Consider the following 26,554-nt stretch of genomic DNA (forward strand, 5'->3'; position numbering starts at 1 on the left):
TGAGGACACTGCAGAAGTTTCATCTTGGCATTTACAGATAAAGCAGAAGTGTGTTTGTTTATATTCACCCACTCAGACGAGAAGTGAGCACTGAAGTGTTTCCCTTAAACTCACTAGTGATAAGATAATAATAATAATAATAATAATAATAATAAAAACAATAATAATAAGGATGATGATGTGGCCACAGATGAATCAGTGTTTGCCAGGACGCATCATAAATACTCAGTGGAACTTTTTTTTAAGGATGATGACAACACAAGCCTTTCGCCACAGTTCCAGTTTCGGTGAAGTCATAAGCCTTAAACAGCAGTGTTTTGCAAGTTACACACACACACACATAAGAGACTGAGCGTTTTCCAGCGCTGTTTCAGCTCACATGCGCTGTCTGTGGCGAAACACGCAGCCGACACAAGACACTACTGAGAAAGCGAGTAGATCATCGGTTATATACATGCCTATAAATAACCAACCAATCAACGACGAGACACTGGGAGTTAAACGAACCAATTAAAACCGAGGATGAACCAAATGAAGTCAGAGGGCGGCTGTGATTGGTCGGCTGTGATATCATTTGCGCTCGGGTCCGCTGGTGCGCTCCGATTGGTGCGCATCATGCAGGCGTAATCCTGCCGTGAGGAAGGGGGGAGGGGGGGGCGGGCTTGGAGGTTTGAATAGGGAAGTTTGCAGAGCGCAGTTGTTCCCCATCCAGTCCGGTGCAGTGTTTGCAAATATCTCGAACACAAGCGAGAAAAGAAAAAAAACGGGGGGGAATCGGACGCTGCTGGTTTCTGTGCGCCGAAAACAAGCGCTTCTCCGTCTGCGTCGCATGCAAACGCTCCAGCAGGGGATACTTCACTTCTTCTTCTTCTTGTTCTCAGCATCTCTTTATTTTATTCACTGGGTGTTTTTATACCTGGGGAGACAGATTTTAAAGTGCAGCTAAATAGGCTTGTTTTTTTTTTTTTTAAAACAAGCTCGGGAAAAAAAATGGATGTTCTACCCATGTGCAGCATCTTTCAAGAACTTCAAATAGTTCACGACACGGGCTATTTCTCAGCCTTACCATCACTGGAGGAGTACTGGCAGCAGGTGAATATATATATCATCCACTATGAATGTATTTCAAAGCCGATGATAGGGATTGTGTGGCAAAGCGGAACTGAGCAGGTTTCACATTTTTTTTTTTTTTTTTTTTTTTTTTTTTTTTTTTTTTTTGCGCTCTGATACATTAGGTGCGTAATTGCGCCTCGGCCGTGCGCCTCTATCCAAGAGAAGTTGTTGTTTTTTTTTGTTGTTATTATTAGAAGAAATCTCTATCGTAGCGGTTGTAAACACACGACTACGATGCTCGGACAGGTATTCGTCCTCTTGGCTTGACATGCTATTTCGTTATCAGTTTGGTGGTGAAGTTTTTTTGGCAGGCTGAAGTGGATCAGTGTGTCAGTCTGACAGCTGGAGTCGAGGCTCTGCTGCGCCAAGATGAATGAGTCCAGAGGAACTCAAAACAGCAGCTTCACTGCTCTGATATATTTTGAGCATGACTTCTTGTACCAGGTGGTTTCTGGACATATGCACCTTCTTTTTTTTTTTAAATTTTTATATATATTGGTTGTGTTATAGCCACTGAAATGAAATGAGAATGTGGAGCAAACAGTTAATTTTGAGGGGAAAATAAAAATAAAATACATGTAGAGTTCAATCTTAGCCTGATCAGAAAGAAATGTTTTGTTTATTTCATCCTATATGATTTGAGTTGCAGAAAAGATATCAGATTTGCACTTTATGTCTTGCTTTACATGATATTTATGATTTCTAAACTTGTTTTTGCTCCATCCTCGGATGTGAATGGGCTATCAAATGTCAGCCATAGCCAATTCCTTCTTGCATGAGTAGATACTAGTGCAGCTGGAAAATATTGTGTAAGGCTGCAGAAGAGTGTGTGCGCCTAGAGGAAATATTTATTCTACATCTGCCTTGTCAAAGCTGTTGTCTCTGTGCACCTCCTAATGAATGGTCCTGCTTTTCAACTTTAATGGCCCCTGAGTAAATTGGAGCCAGTGTATCTTTACAGCCGGTTGAGTGGTTGACACCGAGGAAGGATGTGATTGCATGTCAGAGGTACGCATGAGGAAAAGCAGCTGAATAGCTCATGTTAGAGGGGAAGTTGAGTGGCTTCCTTAAAAGGACTCTAAATTTGTGCAGTGACTCATTCGGCCCTCTGAAATGACAATGCACGTTTACACTTTGGCAGCACTCAGGTGCAGGGTGGTTGGAGTTTATAGGGTGACAAGCTCTGCCTGAATAAATCTTATGAAACTGAGATGGCAGCTGCATGTTAAGATGCCTGAAATGAGGCTGGATTAAGTCAGGTTTCTTTCTTTATCGTGGAAAACATGGAGCAAAAAGCAGCTAGTGTTATGTAAATTTAACATGACCGGTATATGTATCAACATGTCACATCCTCCTGAGACCCAGAAAAGTGACATTTTTAGCTTTTTTACATTAAACAGTTGTCTTAATTGGAAACTGCATTATTTTTATTTATTTATTTATTGTTTTAATGGGAAGTCCTTTGCGATGGATAGCATTTTTGAAGTCAAACTGTCAAACTTTTGTCCCCTACAGAGGATAAAAATGCGTTGCTGGGTCATAGGAGGATGTACAATACATATAAAGACAGTAAAAGTGTTGAAAGAAACATAAGTGTTGAGTTATTTGTAAAGAAACTACACATTTCCACATTTCCTGGTTGAAACTTCCTGCTCTAAGACTTGGAAAATATATCAGTGTATTTGGGGGTATGTGCACATGCATCATTTAAAGGGATTTCCCACAGAAGCACTTACTGGTGTGAATGAACTTCCACTCTCCAGGGGTTGTGGTTCTAATTCATTTATTTCTTACTGTATTTCCTCATTTGTTTGTGTTTCGCCAGACATGCTTGGAGTTGGAGCGCTATCTGCAGAGCGAGCCTTACGTCTCCACATCTGACCTCAAGTTTGACGGCCAGGAGGACCTCTGGAGCAAGTTGATCTTGGCCTGTGGGGATAAGGCCAAGACCGAGTCCGACCCAAAGATCCCCCCAGCCCACGAGGAGGACAATCAGGACAGCCAAATCTTGGACACCAACAGTGTGAATTCTGATGCCAGCAGCGAAGCTTCAGACAGTTCTGAGGAGCTCTCGCCCACACACAGCTTTACCTCCAACCCTCTGGGGTCTGTCTTGGTTGGCTCTGGACCTTTTAGCCCCTCCATCATTAGCACTCCCCCGTCTTCTCCAGAGGCCAATTCGGAGCCCAGCGGTGTGACAAACAGCTGGCTTGGCACACACGCCGAATTACACTTGCCGGTCAAAATCAGGACCGGCGGAATCGCAAAGAATTCGGAAAAGACGGGACTCATCTCTGGGGACGCGTCTCCTGACGGCAGGAGGCGAGTACACAGGTGTCACTTCAACGGGTGTCGCAAGGTTTACACGAAGAGTTCCCACCTAAAAGCACACCAGCGCACTCATACAGGTGAGTTTAGACCATATCCAATGGCTGATGTATGACCTCATGTGACCTGCGTAGAAGGGGCTGAGGGGCTGCAGTTGTCAAGCAAGAGTAACTCCTAGCACACGGTTAAAACATCTCAGTTTTTATTGAGTGAAGGGTGGAAGTGCGATTAATTCAGTCTTCCACCTTAATGGCATTGTCCATCCATTGTGTAATGTAATTAAAGGTCCACATTGCATGATGTCCTCAGCTGGAGCTCTGTGAGTATTAGCTCTGCATGGCTGGATACCTAAACTGTGACCTAATCTATCTGGAATGTGACTGACTGAGTGAGCGAGCGAGCGAGGGAGGGAGGGAGGTAGAGCGGCAGCCGGGGGGGGGGGGAAGGGGTTGCACATGGGAGATAAAAGAACTCGGTCCTTCAAAACAGATTGGGTTTCACCATGGGAAAGGGTGAATGGGCGGGGAGCCAGGGGCACCGAGCTGGAAGGCTTTGAATGGTCATTTGACCGTCCCTTATTTTTGATTAGCAGCGTGAAATTGCACGTGTGGCTTTCTCATAGCCACCCTGCATTTCTCTAAACATTCTTCACGTGTTTCAGGTTGCATGAAAATGGAGCCGCTGATCCAACAGGTTCAGCGGAATCTGGATCTTGAGTGATCTGTCGTAACCGATGTCATCAGGCCTGGCCCCGGGCTGATTGATTTGACTATATTTAAATAACAACAGTGTTGAACTGTGAATGGTCGCAGCAGAAAACCCACAATGCACTGCTTTTTTGTTGTTGTTGTTGTTTTTTCTAAATATTCACTTTTGATTTTCATAACTAAAAGTCTCTTTGCTCACTTTGCTTGCAGGTGAGAAACCGTACAGGTGTTCATGGGAGGGCTGCGAGTGGCGTTTTGCACGAAGCGATGAGTTGACCAGACACTTCAGGAAGCACACTGGGGCAAAGCCATTTAAATGCAGTCACTGTGACAGGTGAGACGGCGCTTTATCTTTAAAGAACACCTTCTGATAAGCTTTTGTCTCATTTTAGGCAAATAGATAGATTAAAGCATTTGTGATGCACACGTATTGATAAGATCTGCTTTGTAGTGTCGTCGCATTTGTGAGGAGGAGGAGTAAGAATTTGTTGGAAAATCACAATCTATTGGGCAACACGTACTGTTATTTTAATGCGCTAATTAAATAATTAAAGTGTCTCATCAAACACATGTCAGCAAATCCCATTCAGCACTAGCCTATTTGTTTTGTGCAGTTGTTAACTTCCTTTGTCCCTCCCCTGTCTCCCCAGATGTTTCTCCAGGTCTGACCATCTGGCTCTTCACATGAAGAGGCACATCTAAAGCAGGGCAAGCACCAACCAAGCAACGCGTCGTAGGCGAACATTTAAAGGAGAGAAAAAAAAAATAACGCTGTCTCCCGACCAGTCTCTTGGTTGAACTGTCCCAGAGCGGAGTGGTGGGAGTGTGTTCCAGCCAAAGCATGCCGTTTTGCACCATACTGAAACCCAGTGCCTCCGGGACCTCTCTTTGGAGAAAGGCGCTCTGAAGGTTGTCTGTTGCAACAAGAGGACAAATCATGGATGGGAGAAATTTTTGATTGAGAAGGACTTTTAACACACACAAAAAAAGAAAAAAAAAAATCATAAAAGACACAAAAAGAATGAATGAATTGTATGTATGGTGCATGATGATTTGGGGACATCTCCCGGACAGCAGATACACTGGTACTTTACAAAAAGAAAACTGTCTGAGGTAAGCATGTGTGCACTGTGAATGTCTGAGATTGGCTAACTGGCCCATGTAAGAAGCGAAGAAGAAGAAGAGAGGATATGGGAGGGAAGAGGAGATGGATGGATTGATGGATGATGGTCCGGGGCTGGTACCAATGTTGCTGTGGACTGAATGGGTTTCTGGGGGAAACGCGTTCCATTTGCGTTTCCCCAGTGGCAATGTGAGGATGGGGCAGGGAGGAAGTTCCTGCCTGTCTTGGCACCCAAACCGGGGGGAGGGGGTCGGGTTCCTTTCATCCGAAACCTTTGCGGCCTTGGGTTTGACCAGAAAGAGGGCCGACGACACGGGTCGCCCTCCGGTCTGTGGCCCAGGGACCACAACTCCCTCTGGTCACTGTATGACAGGAGCTTTTTTTGGTGTTTTTGGTGCAGCTACTAAATGTGCAATGTGTTATGTAGCCTGGTTTATTATTTTTTTACAAGCTACAAAGCTCATTTGTAGTCCAATTGTATAAGCTGTGTGCTTAGAGGTATAACACAACTATACTATAACTTCAGTATCATAGACAGGTGTTGCATGGTTCTAGGGTTTGTTCATTTCCTGTTTCCACTGTAATCAGGACTGCAAATAGTTTCAATAAAAGTGCAGCTAAATGCGAACGGTTAAATGTTACAATATTGTACATAACGCCTTGATGATTTCCACTGTTCATCCACTTCCATCACTTTTGTTTCTCATCCGGCTGGAGAACTCGCCACTGCTTACTAATCCATGCATTCTGTTTTTTTTGCATTCATCCTATGCCTTGAGGACATTTTTTTAAATTTTATTTTTGTAATTCCTTTCGGTTTTCTATCTAAATAATGCACTGTTGACCTTAATGGTGCCTTATGCAAGTGACGTAGCCCTGCTCGTGGTGGTGAACTCCTCGGGGAATGTCACATTTGTCGTATGGGTGATTTGACAAGCTTGATCAAGGCTCAATTACAAATTAACTCGCACCTCTTCGTTCGATGTGTAATGACCGTTGTCATCTATTAAGACGAACAATTGCGGTGTTAAAATGTAAATGTTCCTGAGAGGACCTTTTTTAAGTTGGTTGCTTTTTTTAATTTTTTTTTTTTTTTTATTTCAGAGCACTAATTTAGTTCATGTATATCACTTCAATTAAGTCCGAATATGTAAATAAGACAAATTATGTATGTTTAGAGCACTTAAATTCATTTATTAAAGTTGTTAACTACCATGTAGTATGTACTGAAGTCCATCACTCACAGCTCTAAGGTACAACTTAACCAGACAAAATCAACAAAAACAGGTCTTTGTATTTATAACGTTACCAAACTTCGGCTGTTGTCCCCCCGTATCCTTCCCTCCCATCACCATCACCACCCCCCCTACCCCTACCCCTTGTCTTTTCATCCACACAAGTGGGACTGAAGAAAAAGCTAAAGATTTATTGTAATTAACAGGCTGCAGTTGGACAGGCCTCGCCTTGTACTGCCTCTCAGTAATGAATTGCTAAAGGCTTTGTTGGCATGGAATCTGTCACAGACTGCTGACTGTGTAGGTTGGTTATTGACCTGTCTGGGGAGCGTTGTTTTAGCCAAGCTGCAACAGTATTATGAAAACCACAGGAGTGAGTGAGGGGGCGGGCGCTCTCAGGAGAAGATAAAGATCAACCATTCGAGCTGAACCATTGACGGTGTACATGGAGATTTGGCAAACACACTATGACGATATCTCCCCAAAGGTGAATCTGTATTTGTTAGATTTGTTATCGGAGGCGGGAGATGGATACTCGACAAAAAAAAAGGTGGAGAGCAAAATAATTATAGGGATTTGTTTAAACTCTAGGATAAAGTGATCCGTGACACCCTCTCCAGATCAGCGACCCGCTCTAGCCCGCCGCCGGAATCCAATGTTGCAGCAAGTTGCACCGCGGCATGCTACGACATATGGATTTCAGATCAGCGGGTGAAAGAGACAGGATGAGTACAAACTTGAAACTGCTTGCTGCAATAGATTCAGAATGCTGGCAAGGCCTTTTGTGAGCAAGGAGAGGAACATCTACTGTGTGAAACAGCAGCCAATACTGGTCAAGGGGTAATTGAGCCTTGATTTAGCCTCATGTTTGCTCACATCTTTTACACTTTCCATCACTTTTCTTCTCTTTCATCCCACTACCCCAACTTGTCCTGTCGTACACACACACACACACACACACACACACACACACACACACACACACACACAGCTCTTTGTTCTCAACTGAATCTTTATATAAAAAGAAAAAAAAAACAACTTTTGTAAAATTGTTATGTTTATGCTTTATGAAATTTTTATTTGAAATTGTTTTGCAAAATTGTTATATTTCTGTATGAATGTATTTTTTATTGGAATAATAAGAAATTCTTATCTGACTTTGGCTTGCTTCCTTTGTCTCATTTGTTGATTCTCCTTGGTTATGCTTCATTATTGTGAAAGCTTTTGCCTGTGGGAGGCTTGCAGCTTGTTGAGGATAAATGGCTGTATTTCTTCTGCTCTGTCCTCTGGTAATATGGCCAAAATTAGATTAGAGTGAGGGTGTGAGCACCGAGGGTATCTATCTGGCAATTCCAATTTGTCACTTTAATAATTAATTAGAAACATGGATGTTTACCAACACATCATGCAGTATGAATTCTCTGACAGGGGGATTGTGCAAGATGTTTTCAACACCCTCCCTACAGTCATCCCTTAAACATTTGTACCTGCTGTTGAAAGCTTTAAACGCCCTCACCTCTTCCTGACTTGTAAATACCAGCATGAAAATACCTCGCTCTAGAATGAGCAAATTACATCTTTGCAGGGACTCGGTGCCAAATACAGAAACCTGACGCACCTCTCTGCCGGTAGCAAACACTCAAATATAGCTCTTTCCCCAAACATCCCCCTAGAAAAGTTTGTGTAAAATCCTGCTGCAGTGGTTTTAACTCTAAGAGCGACTGACTGCTTACTCCTTAGAGCTAGCTAGCTCTCATCAAAGCAGTATAAATAATTTATCTCCATCTCTTACAGCCCATGGCATTTAATTAGAGAGTCGCTTTTATACATTTGTTAGATAATTACTCTACTTGACACAGATAATGGTACAAAACAGCAGTGGATAAACCAAAGAGCCTAGTTTAAGTTACAAAATAACAGGAAATAAGGGAAAGAAAGATAAAAAAACGACAGCCTTGTTTTTTTTTGTTTTTTTTTCCTGCTCCCCTGCTTATGGTGATGACCTAGAATGGGCAGGCAACTTATTAGCTCCTCTGATTTCCAGTAAAATCCCTTTGGTTTATAAATGAAGCGTTGCCTTCAGTTGTTAATTAGGCTCGCTTTGGAGAACCTCCCAGCCTCGGAGTGGCAAAGAATGTTGTTTTTGCCTCAAATGCTGCAGCTCCTTGATCTCCCTAAAACTGCTGCCCTGCTTGATTTGTCAACTCTAAATCTACCTATTGATGCATAAGAGCAACACGCCCTGCAGTGAAGAGTTCTGACTACACCACGAGGATGATGGTGATGAGAATCCAAGCTACTCATATGTAAAAAAAAAAAAAAAATCTCTGTGCTGTATTTCCATCTGCTTCATTTTTTTTTTAACCTTTTAAGAAACGGGCCACATGTTGCGTTTCATTTCCACGCGGCTGACTCATGTCTTTCGCCATAGAAGTGGAACATCTTCTTGTGAAGTGGACCGCTATGGATCAAATTTCTTGTAAATGTGACGCTAAGATCACATACTTCCTTTTGATGTAACCGGAGTGCACATCCTACATATGTTTTCCCACACTGATAATACAGTTCAGTCTAAAACCAAAAGGATGATTGGAAATAATAAATCTCTTTAATGTGCATGCAAGGAGATTAAGTTCTGGGGGGTACATTCTGTTATAGTGTTATGGTTTGGAAAGCTTTGGTCCCAGCTAATAAGGCTGATTTAACAACCTGGGTTCTGCACTAGGCTGCAAAGGTCTGCACAGAGATGCGGTAGCTTGATTAAATGCAAATTTATCAGGAATATGCACCGTTTAATATGAGTAGTATCAACTGAAATGATAAGGAATCCCATGATTTTTATTCAACACCACTGGTTCTAATATTCTTTACATGAATCCAGGAATAATTGCTAAAACATATTCACAGTAGTAGAGTGTATTCTTAAGGCTCGGCTTTTACGGAGCTACAATAGCGAAGCAGAGATGTGCATGTTATTCACAATTATTTCAAAGCTGCTGTGCGTCCACGTCAGTTGTATCGGTGAATCTCAATGAATGTGACTATCTGTCGCTGCATAATTGCAAAGGGATTACTATTTTATCATTCCCTTTCAAGCCAAAGGCCTTCCAATTGTGGATAGTAAAATAAATCATTATCCAAAATTGCTGTGAAATAACAGACGTGCTGCAGGAGTGAGAGATTGCCTTGCCTGAGTCTCATAGACACGCACCAGAAAATGGACTGTGATGGAGGCGCACAGTGAGTTAAATGAGGGGAAATAATAAGGAAAGAGGAGGTTATCAGGCTCTGAGCCTGGTTCATTCAGCCAGCCAGACTGCAAGTCATCACATATGCAGACTTGACTGTGAAAGCACCAGCGTCAGGGCTTTCTCTCTCCCTCTCTCTCTCCCGATCTTTCTGTTAATGGAGTCTATTAGGACTTGGCTTGGGGGGAGAAATAGGACTGAAATCTGAGGTCGGTGACCCTCCTTTATGTCCCTTGGCTCAGTAGCACCAGAACCGCTGTCACCAGTGCTGTGCCATAATCACCACCTCCATCATCATCATCATCATCATCATCATCATCATCATCATCATCATCACGGCTGGTATCTGCCTGCCATTTCAACCCCAACTGAGCAAGTATGTTTGGTACTATTGTTGTGTTGCCATCTCAATATTCCTCCTCCCCATTTCCCCCTTTAAATAATGCATATTTCCCTAAACAAACCCCCATAGTAAATTAGATTCTACACCTAATTACCATGTTGCAATTAGCAGAAGAAATGAGAGGATCTAAGAACATTGCCCACAACAAAGTGTTCCAGACTAGACTGTGTTGTTTTGTTTGTCTCCAAGCTCCAGATACGCAGTCGACTTCTTCTTATTTGCCTTTAAAAGATACATCCTAGTCACGACTAAAGCTGTAAACGCATCTTTTTTTTTTTTTTCGTGAAAATTGAAATACACTTCTCAGAGACCTTGACTCACCCTTAAAGAAGGTCTGTGTGAGATTTGTCAGACCAGCCAACGAGAAAATACCAGGAACCCTCTGCTGCCTGTGGATGTCACTGACTGAGCGTGACCTTGCTACAGAACTCAGGGTGAACCAGCGAACATGTCTGAGCCCTATGCAAATTAGAAAAAGGGTTACTTTATAATTCTCAAAGGAATCCGGGTGATAAAACCGACTATAAATGTGTGAATGTACAGTATGTCTGGAGGTGCACCAGGCAGAGAGATTTTGGGCAAACAGCAGAACGCTTCTTCCAAGTTGATCCATCCTACTTATTCCAGGAGAACAGTCGACTAATTTGGATTTAGTGTTAAACGTCAGCTGTGAAATGCAGCCTGAAATAGTCAAATATGACAATAGTACAATAATGCTGTTGTCGTTACATTTTAAAGATTGTTTTTCTTTCTTATGCAGCTCATACTTACTATTTTCTTTAAATATATAATGAGTAGCTTTTCATTTCTTAACCCATAAAGACCAAGTGCTACTTATGTGGCAGTTTTAAAATAGTTTTTTCTCTATACAGGGTGGGGAAGCAAAATTTACAATGAACATTTAGTTGTTTTTTCTCAGCAGGCACTACGTCAATTGTTTTGAAACCAAACATATATTGATGTAATAATCATACCTAACACTATTATCCATACCTTCTCAGAAACTTTTGCCCATATGAGTAATCAGGAAAGCAAACGTCAAAGAGTGTGTGATTTGCTGAATGCACTCGTCACACCAAAGGAGATTTCAAAAATAGTTGGAGTGTCCATAAAGACTGTTTATAATGGAAAGAAGAGAATGACTATGAGCAAAACTATTACGAGAAAGTCTGGAAGATACTATTAAAGAAGAATGGGAGAAGTTGTCACCCGAATATTTGAGGAACACTTGCGCAAGTTTCAGGAAGTGTGTGAAGGCAGTTATTGAGAAAGAAGGAGGACACATAGAATAAAAACATTTTCTATTATGTCAATTTTCTTGTGGCAAATAAATTCTCATGACTTTCAATAAACTAATTGGTCATACACTGTCTTTCAATCCCTGCCTCAAAATATTGTAAATTTTGCTTCCCCATCCTGTATTTATCTTTTCTTCAGTGATTTGTCATAATTTATTATTATATTATCCTCTGTATTTTATGTTTTTACCAACGTGATATCATGAATTGCGTACAGATAACCCGCCACTTTTAATTGGTGCGTTATCTGTACATATTATAAGCTTTCCGTGTGTATGTTCACGCCAAGCACAACACCATGCAATTAGCGGTTAGGGTTAGGTTTAGGGTTAGCGGTTATGGATATGTAAACTGGAGATCTTGGAGTACACTGACACACGATCAAATGACGTTGAATAAAACATGAAAGGATAAAAATGAGTATGTATAGCATGCCAAATGCAATTAGAACTGGTGTGACACAACGCGATTTTATGAGCTCAGTCTAGATTTTACAGTAAAAATCATGTATTTTCCTATATTTAATTCACTGATCATGTTGACATTCATTAAAGCTCCGATTACAGTTGAGGGTTATTATATCAGAAACAGAGAAAACTGAAGAAAAACTGACTTTTTCGGCAAAATATATCACTAACTGAACATAAATCCAGTGTCTCCATGCACTGTCATTGATCCAACTCCATGGGTTTTACTGATGAATCAGTGTTGTAGAAGATGACGGTGTTTCCACGGTAACTACGGAGCCTCTGAACATCTAAATGGGTCATATCTGATGACTATGAAATGATGACAAACTGCATTTTACACCAATTATTTACATGTATGGATAGGGTTAATGAATCAACAGGTATTACACAGTTTGGATCAGTAGATGGTTTTGGTTGATGGTGGATGTTTGGGTCTCTATGTGTTAAACAACCATCAGTTCGTTAGAGAGCAGAAAAACTGGACAGTGGATTCAAAGTGTTCATTAATAGGTTTGTGATGGAACAGTTTAGGGATGAGACATCACCACCGCAGAGTCCAGACCTGAACCCCTCTGGGAATCCTTGGGATGTGATGGAGAAGACGTTACGTAAAGGATCCCACTCTAGAAAATTACATCTGGACAGAAATGTGACATTTATTGTGACATTGCGTGGCATAAACATCCATCCATCCATCCATTTGATCTCAGCTGTTTGTCTCTATATGTTCAGCCCTGCGATGAACTGGCGAAATGTCCAGGGTGTACCCCGCCTTCACTCGTAAGTAGCTGGGATAGGCTCCAAGCGACCCCCGTGACCCTAGTGAGGATAAAGCGGGTTCAGAAAATGAATGAATGAATGAATGAATGGGCCGGACCAGTGAAATATTAGCACAATAGCCTTAAATAATGACGAGTCCAAACTTTTCTCTTTATTTTAGTGCAAAAAAAAAAAAAACACATTAAATTAGGAAAATATTTATAATTACAAACTACCTGAACAAAAAAGACGTGGTGGGCTGGTTTTGCACCTGTGTAGTAGACTAAGGTATTTTGATGTGTGTAAAAGTAGAGTTTGTCTAAAATATTTATGATGCATATTGTTATATATTTGTAAAGATGCTGCACTTAACAAATGTCACACCGCTGTAAGTGGTGGTGCGCTGAGTATCGGACCCGATACCCGATACTGGTGTCGGTATCGGTGCATCCCTAATTTCAAATGCTTGTATTTCTTGATTAATCCAAAAAGTACATTTTATTTAGTTGTTTTCCCATCTTATTAATGTAAATATGCAGTTTTTATTATGTTTTTTCCTTATTTGTTTTGTCTCTTGCTTATTTGTTTTTTAGATTATTACTCCACTGATATTGTTTCTTTTGTTTTGTTTTTTTGTCTTGTTTGTTGAGACCCCCTTGGAAACAAGATGGTACATCCCAAGGGGTTTATCCTAATAAATTAAATCTTTGCAGAACAGCATAAAACCCAAAACACCGCAGTTAAACACGGTGCATTTTCTGCCTTTATAACACAAACCCTTGTTGATCTTTTTTCAGTTTATTAATACAACAAAAGCTGCAGAGCATTTCACCGCCAAAAATAGAGACAGCATCTGAGTGACGGAGGAGTCTCCGGGTCGACTCTCAGTCCTCAGAAGAAGCTGCGACGAAGCTCAAGGTAAATGAGTCCATTTGAATACAAATCCGGGTCGAAGTGGGTCACAATCATAATTGTCTCTGTAATTAGATTCACTGCGCGAGTGTCTGGCTTGTGTCACTTGGGCAGACAGCGGCGGTGTACGCAGGAGGACGGACCAAAATACACTGTTAGCCTCTGGAGCCGGGGGTCGAACGGTCAAGAAGAGGTGAGGACAGGCGAGTGTGCATTCCCATATAATGGTCCCTGGTGTAATGATGTTTTTGTCCCTGCCCTTTCCCACTCTCATTAAGGCATTCTTGGTGGGTCACATTGCTTTCAGAACTATAGATGCAATGCTTTGTCGCTTTATATACACTAATGATCCCAGTTGTTATGGTACTGCCAAAGCGCCGGTTGTCATTCTAAACAACTTGTTGCTATGTTGCTCAGAGTCAAAAATAACTGCATTGTCACTTCTTTTTTTTTTTCCCCCAGCACAGTGTTTGACATCGCTTTACAATGTTTTCCCTCAAATCGACCGGTTCACAGTCTCAAGTGCAGGAATTTCATTTACAATATCCAAGCAAGATGTCAAGCTGTATAAAAGCTGGTGTGATTTTCAATTTTTACAGCCATTATATAGACGGTGAGCAGGGACACTCAGCTGAAGTCAAGGTCTGAGATACTTTGAAAAGTACTCTTCTCTCTTCTACAGGTTAACAGTGTGCATTTGCATTAATCACCATGACAACTGCCTCCTGACTGTGTGTTATGCCTGGCAGAGAAAAGAAGAAAGAAAAGCAGCACAGAGATGGTGATAGCCTCCTGACGAGATGTATTTTAATTTCACACTTTGTGAATATTTTCACTTCGAACTTGCTGTTACGCGTTCTGCTTTGCTCAAATCGCAATTACAGTATGGAAAGATGAGGTCACAGTACTCAGGTTGTATTAGGTTTTTCTTTGTACAGTTCATATTTGTCTTCTTCATCTTTCTGGTTGAGTGTTACAGTTTTTTTTTACCCATCTGTTCGTCGCTGTGTGTAGATTATAGATTGAAACCTGCCTTTACATGATGGAAAGACATAGACTTGGAGATTTTATGATGCAAACTTGCACATCAGCACACACTTAGTTCTACCAAAACCACCAACAATTCAACGCTATGTATCCACAGACTGTATCAATCGCTGAATAAAATATAATGCTCTCTGTTTACACATATTTGTATTATGGTATCATCAATTTTTCTTCTTCGAACTAAAATTCATAGACGCTTATTTTCACAGTCACTCAAAATAACAATAGTCGCTTTTCTGTTGGACATCTGCGCAAAACTTTACAGATATTTACTAAATGTCGAAAAAACAGAAGTGCATAATGTCATTATTTCCATTAAATCACAAATGTTATGATTTGTTTATTTATTATCGTGAGATGACACGCAAAATCATACCATAAACACAGCGACGAACCTACATATTGTGTTGATTTACAGATATATTGATAATTATTATATATTACAACTCTATCCCGTACTACATTTAAAAAATGATCGGGTTTCTTGGTGTATCCACACACACTGCACCATGTTTCTTTTAAAACTCTTCTTCTTTGCTTGTATCGTCCGTCAACATCCGGTTCTTTATGTTTACGTGATTCTAGTTGCAGAAAAAGGTCTTTCCGTTGATATACCAATTTTGCTACGTCTGAAAAACCAGCTCTTGCCAGCACAAAAACTTTTAATTGAAAAACGAGAATTTTGGCGAAATTGTAGTTTTTGCGCAAGTTATATTCGCTCAATTTGAGGGTCAATGGAAAAGCGACTAGTGTCTTATAATGTTCATGTGCTGCATCAGCTGATAGTTTACATTACAGCTCTGTTAGCTTAGCTCTGTTTTTTGACAGAAAACAGCCACAGTAAAATCGCAGATCACCTCTGTTTTCTCTACGGTTTGTGTCGTCAATAGCTAAACTAAAGATCTGTTTGGAATCAAATTAACAAGGTCAGAACTGTTACAAATTAGTCTGAACAGGGGATCAACAAACAGCAACTTAGCAAAGATAATAACATCACAAAATAACTTAACCTGTTAACCTGTAACAAACTAAAGGAGAAATTGGAATTTTTTTATCCTCGCCTGTTTTTTTTTTTGGCTTGATTGACGATGATATGCATAAAATAATCGTTCGTGTCGGAGATTTTTAATAGCGTATATTTCACCCCACAAAGATTAAAAATCATGTTTGAACATTAAAGTTTGCACTAAAATACACTTTTGATGTACTTTTATTAACATTAGGGTCTAAACTTTGAGCAAAAGTTGAAAAAAACATTCATTGTCCTGATTTATTATATTTTTTATCGTAGATGAATATTAATATAATTTTTTCAGCCCACAGGCGGGCTGATAGGGCTAAAGGGGTTTTTAATAAATACAGGTGAGAATTGATGGGATTTTATCAATATCAATGGCATTGTCGATTCTGCTTATCGATCCAATTGCTTATCAATTCTCCTATCGCTTTTTGAGTGTTTTTTTGAGCGGGAAAAGAGTAGTTCGACAGGGCATAGTGGAGCTGGTTTGACCGGCTATGTTAGCACTCGTTGTTAGCGCTCCATGCCGGGTTGACAAATGCATGAGCATATTGCTGGTATTTGCACCCTAAAATGAAATTGCACTATTACACCGATTACACACAGTATTATTCTTGTCTCTTCTGGTGAAATGTAGTCAGGCTTTGGATTGTTTTTTCCTTTCCAAGATTCCTCACATTTGGAGCAGGTCAGCAGATGACGTACTTGTGTAATTTACCGCGATGCGACGTAGGGAAAACCAGAAAACGTCATGCTGGGAAATGAGAGAATTGTTCAGAATTGATAACACTGAAGGTGTACAATTGTGATGGAATTGATTAATTGGAGTCGGAACCAGTTTTCAATTCCCACCCCTATTCATAAGCATCATAATCAAACTCACCTGTGTAGAAGAAACGCTGCCATTTCAGCATCAAATGCCATTCTTTTCATTTACAGCTGAGTCCAGTGGAGAAAACAACAGCTTCTATTTTTATCATTTCTTTTCTTTGACTCTAACAGTTGCTTCTTAACCCTTTCATGCGTGAATTATGAGAACCTTAATCAAGATTTTTTTTTTTTCCTGAGTGTTTTTATGCTTCTTTAGGTATGAAAAAAAAAAAAACAATGTGATTGAATTTTTTTTTATGAACCTATTTTTCATGGAGTTAAAAAAATATCCGCTCAGCTGGACACCATGCGGTTTAATTTATTTATATATTTATTTATTTATTTATTTTCAATTTAACCTATATTTAAACAGGTAAGTTAGTTGACAACTGATTCTCATTTACTGAGAGAATGACTAGCAGCACAGGTTGCATGTACAAACGAGAATGTATTTTTGAAGCAAAGAAATATGCATTTACTGACATACTGTGTGAAAAGTAGGAAATAAAAACATTTTCAGTGCTGCTAATCTGATGTTTTCTCACATTTTAACATATTGCAATACTCGTTATTACTTACTCAGATAATATGCAACAAAAAACAACTAAAAAAAACCCCCTGTTAATTACAGTCTAATAACAATTAGCAATTAATTTTCATTCAAATATGTTACTGCAGATCAGGTTTATCGAGAACAGGAAAGTTACGGTAATGGTATGAATTGCAGTGTATGGGATGATGCAGAAGCGTCCGCTGCTGATAAGGAACTAAAATAACAAACCCATGAATATAGAAGAGAACAGCTGTAGAATAGCTGTCCACTGTAGTGACCACTATGCATGAAAGGGTTAATAGTTCTCATCCTATCTGGTCACTTTCTAATGCTTTGATCAAAGGCCCCTGGTGTTACTTTTTAGACTCACTACTCCCTCTAGTGGCCACATAAATCCCTCGACTCATCGCTGGAAATAAATTCAGTTCATATCCGTACAATCCAAGACACTGGCATCTTTGCGGAACCTCAGATCTCTTTATTCTTAACACTTTTATGCTACTTTGAGGTCATTTTTTTAATATTTCAAAGTCAAAAAACTACACATTGACCCTTTACTAGTTTTTAAAATGTTCAAGTACCTGACGACAATGATTAAAACTCCACAAGGTTTCCCTCAGATCACTGATATCAAAACCTCACAGGTAAAAGTGTTGAAATTAATTAGCTATTTGTTAAACGATTGTGTACCTGCTATCAAAAGTATGTAAATGTAGCCATGTTAAGTCAATCACCAGGTTTTATGCTTTTGATATTTACATTTCACTTAATCTGCTCTCATTTAAACCTGAGGCTACAAACGAACAGGGAACACTCATGCAGAATACTAATCCTCCTCTAGCTACCTCCATCCCTGGAATTAATTTCGCAATGCACACCAGCATTCTTTTTGGACTAGACCCTAATTAATTTTGGTCACACTAATTAATTATGGAGTGAAAAAGTGAAGAGCATGTAGGAAATACAGTAACATGTGATGAAGAAGAGGGAAGAGATAAAATAAAGTCGCTGCTGGTGTTGGAGGCACAGGCGTTGATCTACAAGTGTGGCAGTGTGTAGAGTTAATTTAGTGGAAAATAAGGTGAAAAGTGGTTGTGTCACATCCGCAGTTCTTAAACTTTCTGAACAGTAAGTGTTCCGTGCAAGTCTTCTGAACTTAGAGAAAGAAAAAAAAAAAAGAGCGTGCACTTTCTATTTTTGGCTGACATGCTATCTAGCAAATTTAAGATTAATTGCCGCCCCCTGGGGAAACAGACATCTGTCCCCCAATTATTAAAGTGATTGTTTTGTTTTGCAGACTTACTCTGCAGGTCAAAGGGTGTTATTGTAAATTATAAATGACTGCGGCTTCTGCATGCTGATGCATAACGCTTCTGAAACTCGACTTAGGAATGTTAAAAGGTTTCATAACCCGAGATCACACTGAGGCTAATGGTATCAGCGATGGGAAGCAAGTAGCCTTTTAGTTCTACAGTCAGCTGGGAAAAAGGACAGAGGGTAAAAAAAAAAAGAAAAAAAAATGATTGTGCGGTTGTGTCGAAACCCCACATCTCCAATTTTGGTGATTTTCATCCTCACATGCATTCTGTGTCTGAAAGCAAAAGATGTTTTTCATTACTCCATGACTACGTGACATTTGATAAGCTATTTTTACAGATGGAAGTTGTTGTCTGCTTTCCTCAGAACGGTAAATGTTAACACACCTCTATCGTCTCCATTTCTATTTTCGGGTAATATGCAATATTTACTTTTCTTTCATTATTACAACTGCATTTCCAGCTCTATGTGATATGAACTGTTGGGCATCATCTTTTTTTTTAATATCAAGAAAATTGCAAGACTTGAATGAAATAACATGTATGATGTAGGAGGGATGTATCATAGATAGGTTACACTCCTGATCAAAATTTGAAGACCAGTTGAAAAATGGCATGAATTTACATTTGTGAACTGCTGGATCTTTAGAAGCTTCTAAGTAGAGTTTCAAAATGCAACAAGAAGAAATAGAAGTGAAACAAAAAAAAAAAGAGTATGTAATTTATTGAAAATAACCATTAAAGTGAAATAGGCTGTTCATCAACCGATCAAAAGTTTAAGACCACAACCTTTAAAAGACAAAATCTGTGCAAAAATATGGATTCATTGTCATTTTCTGTCAGGTATTCACATTCTCATGACCTCCTGATGGCAAAAACTAAAAAGCTTTCTTTCAACGTGCTCGGATTGTTGAGCTGCATAAGCAAAGCTTCTCGCAATGCACCATACCATACCATACACATATGCATTTTTCAGTCTCTGTATTAACATCCAATCTGGACATATGTGAAGTATGTTTCTAAATATAGAAATCCAAACTGTATGTATGTTTATATCATGTTCTGTTAAATGGACGAAGAAATAACTACTACTACTACTACTACTAAATGTACAGGAGTAAAAACAAAGGTTTCAGTGAAAATGACATTGTGATATCCTCGCTAATGTTCTGTTTTCTCTTCAGTTGCCGATGTCCGTGGCGTATACAGTCACGAAAAAATTTATTAGACCATCAAAAGTCATCAGAAACAATGGTTATGCAATCAAGTACTATCATGTGACTAAAACAAACAGAAACCAGAAAAGCACTCGGAGAGCGCAGACCTCCGCCAAGCGCAAAAATTCCCCACATAATCGGTGATACAAATCCTACATTTATTATTACCTCCGCCAAGGAGGTTATGTTTTTGCCAGGGTTTGTTTGTTTGTTTGTTTGTTTGTCTGTCTGTTTGTTTGTCTGTCCGTTAGTGTGCAACATAACTCAAAAAGTTATGGACAGATTTTGATGAAATTTTCAGGGTTTGTTGGAAATGGGATAAGGAAGAAATGATTAAATTTTGGTGGTGATCGGGGGTGGGGGGGCCCACGGGGGGGGCGCCAGACCAGAAAATTTCATCAAAATCTGTCCATAACTTTTTGAGTTATGTGCACACTAACGGACAGACAAACAAACAACAGACAGACAAACAAACCCTGGCAAAAACATAACCTCCTTGGCGTGGGGGGGCCCACGGGGGGGGCCACTGATCAGCCTTGGTGGAGGTCTGCGCTCTCCGAGTGCTTCTAGTTTAAAATAAAATCCGCCTTCTGGATCAGATCCGGATCAGCCTTTGAAATGTGATAGAGGACCCCATTGTCAATTCCTGAGTTAAATTTCATGAGTTTTGGTCAATAATTAAGCGAGATATTGGGAAACGAAAATTTTGGCCCCATTTACCACAATGTTAACGAAAATTTCAAAGTGATCCAGAATCCAGGATTTCTTCCAGATCACCCCCAAAAGTTAATCATTTCTTCCTTATCCCATTTCCAACAAACCCTGAAAATTTCATCAAAATCTGTCCATAACTTTTTGAGTTATGTTGGACACTAACGGACAGACAAACAAACAGACAAACAAACCCTGGCAAAAACATAACCTCCTTGGCGGAGGTAAAAAAACATGGAATGCCTAAAAGCATTGTTTTTATCAGTATAATGCCATAGATACTGATCTAAGAACTGAAGTGATTTTGGTTATTATCAAGAAAACCATGGAAAATGGATAGATATCAGCTCTGAAATTAAACTACTATGAGCTATTTTTGTTGTTATCATTATATTTGTCCAAACGAATGTACCTTTCGTTGTACCAGGCATTAAAATGAATAAGAAATTGAAGAAAACAAGGGTGGTTTAATAATTTTTTCCGCAACCGGATGACCGTGTGCTGTCTGTTCTTTGGTCACGCCTCTTATGGGTGTGGCTTCAGATTCTAAAAGGGTGGGTTCAACAGGTGTGCTCACCTTCCCTGACGGAGCAGCCTGCTGACTTCATGGCCAACACTCTGGTATTGTTTGATTCACACAGTCAACCTCACACACCCAAACATGCATTTCATTACTGATATCTGCTATCTACATGCTGCATTCGGAGTTGTATTTAGTTTAAGTACTTTTCTTTGTTAAGGAAAATGGGTGGATTGTTTTTTATTACATTCACTGAGCCAGGCTTCTATGAACCAAAGTGGTAGTATTTACTGTGGACACTCGACATGTCTTTAACCCCTTTATTCAAACAATATAACATTAATTTTCTGATATTTTACACAAGGTTTCATTCAACATGTCAGATGATTGTAATTGTTTGCGCTGTTTCTCATCATGGGGTCAGAGGTCACACTAAATAGCGACTTTAACCCTTACAACCCATTTAGTTCAGTTTTTGTGTCTTTTAAAGCTGTGCACATATAGTATTTCCTGTATTTTCTTGTATCTGAAGACAAAAAGTGAGAAATAAGTGTATGATTATTTCAACCCTGAAAAAAACAACAAAGCTAGATTTGGATAAGACTCTTGCACGGTACTGGAGAATTGTTTTTGTTCACTTCAAAATGAAATGTTCTCTGCATTTAACCTTTCCAGAGCGATTTATCCCAATTTGTACTGATGTTGTTCTGTGCATTTGGCATTTCAGTGAAAATCAGGTGTTGCATAACAATTCACCGTCCATGTAGATGTTCATAAATGCTCAGAATGAATTCAAAAGACATTATATAAAAATGGAAAAAATTAAGAAGTGACTATTTCAGTAAACTACATTGGTTTAAATGGTGAATGTTGTCGAAGATGACAGTGTTTCCACATTCACTACTGTGTCTCTGAACGTTCAAACGGGTCAAACAGTTGCGGAAAAAAATTATTAGACCATCAAAAGTCATCAAAAACAATGGTTATGCAATCCAGTACTAACTCCTGTGTGTATCATGTGACTAAAACAGACAGAAAAGACAACATGGAATGCGTAAAAGCACTGTTTTTGTCAGTACAATGCCATAGATATTGATGTAAGAACTGAAGTAATTTTGGTTATCATCAAGAAAACATGGAAAATGGATAGATATCAGCTCTGAAATTAAACTACCATGAGCTATTTTTGTTGTTATCATTATATTTGTCCAAACAAATGTACCTTTAGTCGTACCAGGCATTAAAATGAACAAAAAACTGAAGAAAAAAAGGGGTGGTCTAATCATTTTTTCTGCGACGGTATATGATGACCATGAAAAGCTGAGAAATTGCATTTTATTGGAATTATTACATGCATTGATCGCATAATGGTTCACAAGTCATTAAATATTGCAGATCAGTAGATGCTTTTGGTTGATGGTTGATATTTAACCTATTAAAGACCCACCGGCGACGCAAACCATCTACTGATCTAAACTGTTTAATACCTGTTGATCCACTAATCCTATCAGTACATGTAAATAACTGGTGTAAAATACAGTTTGTCATCTTTTCGTGGTCATCAGATATGACCCATTTGGATATTCGGAGGCTCCGTAGTTACCGTGGAAACACCGTCATCTTCTACAACATTGATTCACCAGTAAAACCCATGGAGTTGAATCATTGACAGTGGATGGAGACAGTTGTTTTTACAAACAGTTAATGATATTTTTGCTGAACAAGTAACTTTTTCTTCATTTTTTCTCTGTTTTGATATAATTACACTGCAAAAATCCAAATCTTATCAACTGTAATTTTTCGCAGTTCTAGTCAAAACATCTCATCACACTTAAAATAAGACATAATCACCTAAAGAGTAACTTTTCAGTGAGATGTAAGAACTTATAGTTAGACAATGGATCTTGAAAATCTTATTTCAAGAAATCTTATCAAGATAATATTCACTTGTTCCATTGGTGGATTTTTTTTTTTCTTTTTTTTTGCTAAATTCAAGATGTTTTTTGCTTAATTCAAGATTTGTTTTTTTTTTTTTGGCTTAATTCAAGATGTTTTTTGCTTAATTCAAGATTTTTTTTTTTTCTTGATTCAAGTTTTTTAATTAATTCAAGATGTTTTTTTCTTAATTCAAGATGTTTTTTGCTTCATTCAAGATTAGGTTTTTGCTTGATTCGAGGTTTTTTGCTTAATTCAAGATTTTTTTGCTTAAATCAATATATTGCTTGCTTAATTCATGCAGAAAAAAAAAAAAGATCAGCAAAACAAGTGAAAATCATACTGGTAAGATTTCTTGAAATAAGGTCAGTTTTTTTCCGTTTTGAAAAAGGCCAAAAAATTACAAAGAAATGGTCAGAAATATAACACTTGCTTTATATCGCTATAATAATGCTATATCGCTTGTTTGCTCCAGTTTCAAACCGTCATATCTCTAGTTGTATTTGCTCTATCAACGTCAAATAAAATGTGGAAGAGTGTTTCAAGTCCGCACTTCTGAATGCAGTTGTCTCCAGTGGTCTATGTGACCGACTTCTGACACTATGACATGTTGAAAATGTCATGTGATTCAGTCACAGAGCTGTGACCGTGGACCCCTAAGGGTTAATGCACGGGTGTCAAACATGTGGCCCAGGGGCCAAATTCAGCCCGCAGGATAAATTTGTGAAATGGAAAAGTTACACTGAAGAGATGATCAGGTTCCACATACAGACCAATCAGATTTCAAGTGGGTCAGACCAGTAAAATATTATCATTATAATCTATAAATAATGACAACCCCAAATTTTCTCGTTTTTTGGTGTAAAAAAAGTAAAATTACATGAAAATGTTTACATTACCAAATTATACTTTTACCAAAAATGTGAATAATATGAACAAACGGAAATGTCTAAAGAAAAGTAAATGCAATTTTATCAATAATCTGCTTGTTACTTAACATTTTGTACGATTGTAATGCACATGTGTAAATGATAAACTGATAAACCCAGGCAGAATATTGTTAAAATTGCACTTGTTTTTCTTATGACAATTTGAGTTGTTCATGTTATTCAGATTTTTAAGGAAACTTTGTAGATGTAAACCTGATCATAATATAATTTTACTTTTTTCACTGGTATTTTACTGGTTTGGCCCACTTGAGATCAAATTGGACTGAATGTGGCCCCTGAACTAAAATGAGTTTAACATTTTGATGTCCATTTTGGAGCAGAAGTGACTGAAAGATCCTGCTTTTTTTATATACGAAACACCTGAGATCCGTACCTGCTCCACTATGCATTCAGCCATATTTCTTACTTTGCATGTTTCTTGAAATGAAAACTAAAGCAGTGTTTCCATTTCCTTTTGAGACGCCATGTTTAGCAGCTCCCAGGCGTTGTGCACAGCGTGGATGACTGACTGCACCACGTCACGTCCAATCACTGCAGCAGACAGGCAACAGGTTACTTTGCATTTTAATTATGAGAAGGTCAGGCCAGGGTTTGTTCGTCAGCGTTGTGCTCCATGTGATTAAACATGCACTGGACGCATAATTTATAGAGCACAGAGGACGCTTTGACCCTACCGCAATTTTTACAGCCTCCCACAAGCCTTTGTTGGTGCAATGTAAATAATGCCAGTAATTTATGACGGAAAGATGAAGGATGTTGATGGGAAATAGAGTAATAATCAGCGATACATTTTTATTAACTTCTGTTTCTTTAAAACAACCATCATTTCCTCTTTTTTTTTTTTTTTTTTAATACATTTTCCTTTTTGAGCAAATGTTCTCTCGCTAAAGGAAACAGGAAACATTAGCGGCAGATGAATAGAATTCCTACAATAAACCTGCGGTTGCAAGTTCAAGTCCTTTTTACGTCTTTTGATGTTTATGGCTTTTGCCACCAAAAGATTTCACTGTGGTTCCGCTGTTTTTTTTTTTTTTTATCCCCACTGAGCTATTATTACATGAGGCGAGAAATGACATCAGTGGATTGAGTGACATTCTTTAGCTTAAGAATTTTTTTTTAACCCTTTCATGCAGTTATTATGACAGCTCTTCTCTTGTATATTCATGGATTTTGTTGTTCTGTTTTTTTGCACATATCTTTTTTTTAAAGTTTGAACACATTACATATGTTTTCTGACGTGAATTGGTAACATTGTGTAGATCTCCCCTAAGCAGAATAGTTATAGTTTTCACGGAATTTATCAGTAAATACATGTTTCTTTGCTTCAAAAATTAAACGCATGGTGTCCAGCTGAGTGGACATTTTTGCAACTTCATGAAAAATAAGTTCATAAGAATTTTTTAAAATTATTATTATTATTACTATTTTTCTTAAAATATATTTTTTACTTTAAAAAAATATATATATTTTGCTTATTTTTCATAAGAAAATTTTCAACTGCATTGTTTTTTTCATGCCTAAAGAGGAATAAAAACACTAAGGAAAAAAAAAAAATCTTGATTAAGGTTCTCATAATTCGTGCATGAAAGGGTTAAAACATCAATTTTATGGGTGCCAACTAGTACCAACCCCACCTCCCCACCCTTTGACTACAAAGGCTAACCCTTTATTCCCAGTTTATTTCCCATGGATTACTGCTCTAATTCACATCCACTTCCCTCCCTCCTCCTCCCATAACCGCTTACAGATGCCAGTCACTTTTCTGCAAAACAGTAGCTTGGACCTGCCCCGTATAGGATCTAGTTCTCAGACTTTTAGCCTTTTTTTTTTTTTTTTTTTTTTTTTAATTTGCATACTGTAACCCAGCAGGAGTGGGAGGGGTAACTCTCTCACATGGGAGTCCAAAGACTGTGACATAATTGTTTGCCACATTATTAACACTCAGTGGTTATGAATGCAAACCCCCACGCTCAGCTGAAGAATACACCCCGGCAGAAATTAGACATTTAGTCATTTGAGCAAAGGGAGGGGTCACTATCAAAATAATGCGTTCCCACCCGCTTTCGAGGAAATGCTTGCCCACCCATGTCCGTCGGATGTCAACACGGAGCAAAACAAAAAAGAGCAACAATCGGCCGTAGCCTCGGGGTTACCCTACTCTTGGCTGGGAACTTTAGACAGCAGCACTTTCAATCACAATAATCCACCGTCATCACACTGCTGGTAGGGGGTGTTTTTCTGTATTGCACTCCAGACTCAGGCTCTCTACTCTCAGTCCGAACCATGAGTATCCTTTAGTCGCTCTGAACACCAGACACTAGACCAGACGAACATTAAAAACGACGCTCATCCTCTTCTGCTGATATTACTCTTGGCCTGTGAGAGCCTCTGGAAAATTCTCTTATGATGAGCTGAGGTGTTTGCCCAGTGGAGAGGTGATTTCCATAAAGCAGGTCACCCAGGTGGTGGTTAGGCCACGTAGCCTCTTCAACATGAGCTGTTTTGTACTGCTGTCATGGTCCAGCTGCTGCTTTTTTTTTTTTTTTTTTTTTTTTTTTGCTATATAGGGCTTTAGCTTGTGCAAGCATAGATTTATAAGATAAAAAAGGGGAAGTTCGTACTATGACGGCTTGTTCTTCTTCGTTGATGTTTATCATTAAAATGATACGAGCCAAAAAGGGATGAATGCATTTTTGTTTTTAATCTTTTAACACAGTGGTTCTCAATTTTTTTTTTTTTTTTAAAGTGGAGTACCCCCTGAAATATACTATTCTAGCCAAGTCCAACAACTCTTGCTTCAGTATTTTTGATTGAAATGAGG

General features: G+C 38.9%; 1 protein-coding gene across 1 annotated transcript; it reads left to right on the forward strand.

Moving 5' to 3' along the window:
• The first annotated feature begins 685 nt into the window (after nucleotides 1-685).
• On the forward strand, nucleotides 686-7,664 carry klf6a (Kruppel like factor 6a). Its single transcript, XM_030123551.1, has 4 exons — nucleotides 686-1,092; nucleotides 2,939-3,521; nucleotides 4,359-4,482; nucleotides 4,799-7,664. The coding sequence occupies exons 1-4, from the start codon at nucleotides 991-993 to the stop codon at nucleotides 4,848-4,850; spliced, it is 861 nt and encodes a 286-aa protein (XP_029979411.1). The 5' UTR covers nucleotides 686-990; the 3' UTR covers nucleotides 4,851-7,664.
• The last annotated feature ends 18,890 nt before the right edge of the window (nucleotides 7,665-26,554 follow it).

Source organism: Sphaeramia orbicularis, chromosome 20, assembly GCF_902148855.1.
Source record: "Sphaeramia orbicularis chromosome 20, fSphaOr1.1, whole genome shotgun sequence".
NCBI lineage: Eukaryota > Metazoa > Chordata > Actinopteri > Kurtiformes > Apogonidae > Sphaeramia > Sphaeramia orbicularis.

Coding starts and splice junctions, on each gene's coding strand:
- klf6a (XM_030123551.1), top strand. CDS start 991: ATGGATGTTCTACCCATGTGCAGCATCTTTCAAGAACTTCAAATAGTT. Junction 1,093..2,938: donor TGGAGGAGTACTGGCAGCAG/GTGAATATATAT, acceptor GTGTTTCGCCAG/ACATGCTTGGAGTTGGAGCG. Junction 4,483..4,798: donor AAATGCAGTCACTGTGACAG/GTGAGACGGCGC, acceptor CTGTCTCCCCAG/ATGTTTCTCCAGGTCTGACC.